Source organism: Parasteatoda tepidariorum, unplaced genomic scaffold (assembly GCF_043381705.1).
Source record: "Parasteatoda tepidariorum isolate YZ-2023 unplaced genomic scaffold, CAS_Ptep_4.0 HiC_scaffold_994, whole genome shotgun sequence".
NCBI classification, from domain to species: Eukaryota; Metazoa; Arthropoda; class Arachnida; order Araneae; family Theridiidae; genus Parasteatoda; species Parasteatoda tepidariorum.
The window spans coordinates 11721-15850 of NW_027261975.1; the positions used below are offsets into that span (position 1 = coordinate 11721).

The 4130-nt window shown below is 31.5% G+C and overlaps 1 protein-coding gene across 1 annotated transcript; it reads left to right on the forward strand.

Moving 5' to 3' along the window:
• Nucleotides 1-556: 556 nt before the first annotated feature.
• Nucleotides 557-3969, forward strand: LOC107444239 (uncharacterized; the record flags this gene model as incomplete). Its single annotated transcript, XM_071177018.1, has 3 exons — nucleotides 557-672; nucleotides 1924-2044; nucleotides 3172-3969. Coding segments are annotated over exons 2-3 (855 nt in total), but the record flags the coding sequence as incomplete, so codon positions are not given.
• Between the last annotated feature and the right edge of the window lie 161 nt (nucleotides 3970-4130).

Genomic DNA, 4130 nt, shown 5'->3' on the forward strand with positions numbered 1-4130 from the left:
AGTGAAAGAAGTAAACTAGAAAGAATTATATTTCAACAAATTCGATGTGTAATACGACGTTCTATTTAATTAACTTCATATTAATTAACATTCTTAACAGGTAAAGAAGCTAAATTTTAACACACCATTTTATTTATAAATTAGCTGTCAATGACGTCTTAGGTCACATGTTTGGGTACTTGCTATCTTCTTCATGATGTGTAAGTATATTATTGCCAGATATAAATTTGCTATTGTTATATCGGCCGGCCATATGTGCCACTAGTTTCCAACCTCACAGACTTAAACTAATATGTGCTAATCAAGAACATACTTTTTGTAATTATATTAGTAATGGAGTGAAAGAATATTTTTGCCTGGAGTGGATAATTAACTCTTACATTTTAGAGAAACTTCTCCTCTTCTGACGCATGCAAGCGTTGAACACCCGTTCGACAACTAAAGCATGACGTAGCAACTTGTTTGACCAATCAACAATTTGTAGTAGGCCCCCTGCTCTACCCATATAGAGCATAGCCACCGAGAAATCACTCTCGGTGGCTATGCTCTACCGCGCGCAGGAAAGATCTCCCCCCCCCCCCTTTTTCTAGCAGTCCGAAGTGAGAGCTGTACGTGAACACGCTGTTGGTCGTGAGCGGTGGATCCACCGGTGATATCAAAGGCCGCCAAAATGTAAATTACTTTAATTTATTTTTTTTTAATTCTTCCTCAATAATTGCCTAGGTAATTCAAAATTTTAATGAATAATAATGTTTTTCTAAATTTGATCTAACAAGTAATGGAAAACGTGATAATTTAGTTTTTTTCTCCTCCACGTGCACATTTTTTTCCCCACGTGCACATATTTTTTTTTCCAACTCTCTCCACTCCAGTTATTATTAAATTATTTTTGCCTTATATATGTTTTGTATAATCATGTGTATCAGAATACTTTATCTACTGCTTTTACTTCAAAAAAAGTAAATGATTATTGTAACGAAAGTCATATAAATAAGTAGTGTTGAAAATCAACTCGGGGTGTATTTTAATTGTAGCATTAATGATTTTATATTGATTCTTAAAATGACTTATGATTACTAATTATATTTTTCTTAACATGCTCCGAATCTGGTTCTCAAATGATATTTTATTCAAATAAACTTTAGTAAATTAACTTTTAAAAGATAATTAATTGTTAATTGCATAATAATTTAATTTAGCAAAAATGTATTTTTCTCAAGAGCTTAAAATAAAATTTATTTTTACACAACGCAATTTAAATAAGATATAATAATTAACATAATTTAATATTTAATAATGCATTTTAATGATACTGTTAGATTTAATAATGTTGAATAGCCGACTGAATTTTGTGTTTACGTGTGTTGTGACTACTAATGTTCAACTCCGTAGCCTTTGTAATTTTGAACCAATCCAGAAGACAAGGAAACTCCTGGATCAGTACCCCCAGAGGTTTAATTTGTTTTGGAAGCATGGAGGACTTTGTGATTCGACAGATTTAACGTACATCAGTCACCATTTACTACACGGGGAGTCTTCGGCCGACAGGATTCGAACACACGAACTCTTGGACATAGGTCCAGTGCCCTACCATCCAGGCTAACCCTGCCTTCCCTACACTTTTATAAACACATTACTCTTGATTAATTGGAACGGATAAAAAACACTTTGTCTAAAATACATTTAAAGATTATTAGTTAAATTGTTCCTACGCCAATTCGTCCCGCATAATTTGTCATAATGTAATTCAAAGTAGGCGTAAATTGTAGTTGCGGCAATTTTACTAATAGAAAACTTTTTTTGAGATCATTCGGGATAATCTGGTTGATCGAGAGTTTACTTTACAAATTAATAAGGTATGGCTATAAAGTCTCGTAATTTCTACATAGTGTTTGCTTACTAATAAATCTTTTTTCTATTTAGAAAACTAGTGTATACTTGGTTTAGTGAAAAAGTTGTGTGGAAAATTTATCTGAAATTATATACGATGTATCGTCAGGCCATTCTGCAAATTGTCTCTAAATGGCATTTTTGGAACAACAGAGTAAGTAGATTTCGACTGTTAAGTAATTTAGGATAGTTGTACTGGTAAACCTAGCAACGATAATGAATCTGCTCACGATGAACCTAACCTAAAGCACATAAAAGAGAGGGGGGGGGGGAATTCTTCTATAACTGAAAACCTCCACACGGTTTTTTGTAGGTAATCTGATCAGACCACTATGAAGACAAACCAAGTAGAGAAAGAACCATTTAATATGAAATCTATTAAAAATTGGAAAATGGTAGCAAAAATATGTCTAAAAATTTGTTTAATTTATGAATATAATTGGGTTGCTTTATTTACTTGTCAACCACTATAGATTCAGTTCTAAAATATCTATGACAAATTTCTCTCAAGTACTTTTAAAATAGAATTTGGGTTCATGCGAACAAGTGTTTGGCTTTTTAAGTACTCTGCGCAGACTTCTTATAAGAAACCGTGTGGAGGCTCTATTTAGTGTTATAGTGTTTTCTTCAATGTAACGGCGGTTTTTACATTGTAATGGCGTTTTATAAACGGAGTTAATCTAATTGAACTTTGAAATATAATGGCGCATAAAGAAAGAATTCATGCTCGTAATTTAATTATTATAATAACGAAATATAAACATTTACAGACTTAAAATAACGTTACACAAATCTCAACTTTTTCTGAAGGTGTAAGTTTGGTTTAAATTTTACAGCTATTTTAATGCTTAATACTTCCTCGGATAATTATCATTAAACTTTCAAATCAAAATATCATTAAACTTTTCATTGACAAGTATTACCAGGTCTTAATTATAATTTTATTCTACAAAGGTATGTTTTTCTCATGTTCTGGAGGTGTAACTTTGGTTTAAATTTTACAGCTATTTTAATGCAATAAATCTTCCTCGGATAATTATCATTAAACTTTCAAATCAAAATATCATTAAACTTTTCATTGACAAGTATTACCAGGTCTTAATTATAATTTTATTCTATATAGGTATGTTTTTCTCATGTTCTGAAGGTGTAATTTTGGTTTAAATTTTACAGCTATTTTAATGCTATAATTCTTCCTCGGATAATTCAGGGCAAAAAATATCATTTAATTTTTAATTGACAAGTATTACCAGGTCTTAATTATAATTTTATTCTATATAGGTATGTTTTTCTCCTGTGCGACTTAAGGAGAACTTTCAGAAGATCTTAGAAGTTATCAAGGAAAACAACAGAGCCCAAAAATTCTGTAGTATTCTCATAAACGCTGAAGAAGTCGCTCAAGAATCTGATTGTATCTCTCTTCACCCTTCCGTGGAAATTTTCCTGAACAAAGATGAGTTAGAAGCTCATTCAATTATCTGTGAGCTAAAAGAAATCATTCATAAAGATAAGCCTGAATATATTCTAATTGATACGATCTTAAAAGCACTTAAAAATAGTTCTAATGAAGCACGTCAGCAGCTTATTTCACTTCTTTTTAGTATTGATACGGTTAATTTCTTGAATCCCAAGTGCCATAGTTCAAAAGAATACTTAAAATATTTTATGAGTGATGTTGAATACTTTTTTAGAAATGTAAATGAGATAAATCCTGATAGGATTTTAGATCCCCAAGGAGCTATAAAAATGGTTGAAAATAGATTATTTAATGATACACACCAAGATATGTCAAATGTTGTATATCCGTCTTCAATCTCTTATCTGTATTCAATAATGCACAGCGTAATTTTTGACGAAGGTAATCACTCTGATGACCATAATAGAGAAATAGGAGCTTTAATGTCTGATGCTGTTTCACTAATTTCAAATAGGTTGTTACTACTGCACAGTGCCTCAAAATCTATTATAGAGAAATGTTTATTGGCACGAAGATCTTCACTTGCTATTGACACAGATGATTCTAAATGCGAAGAGTATTATTTGCAGCAGTTTAGAGATTGCTACTATATTTTGGACGAGGTAAATATTAACTTTTTTGTAATATTTCTTTAAAAAGTAAAAATGTTCTTGCTATATCGTGTACCGTTTACAGTGGTAGGTTTGTAGGGTTAGTAAAGCTTATCTTCTGTGAAGCCCCTCGGTACAAATTTTGCCTCTCTATACAGCATTTTTGTCTTGAT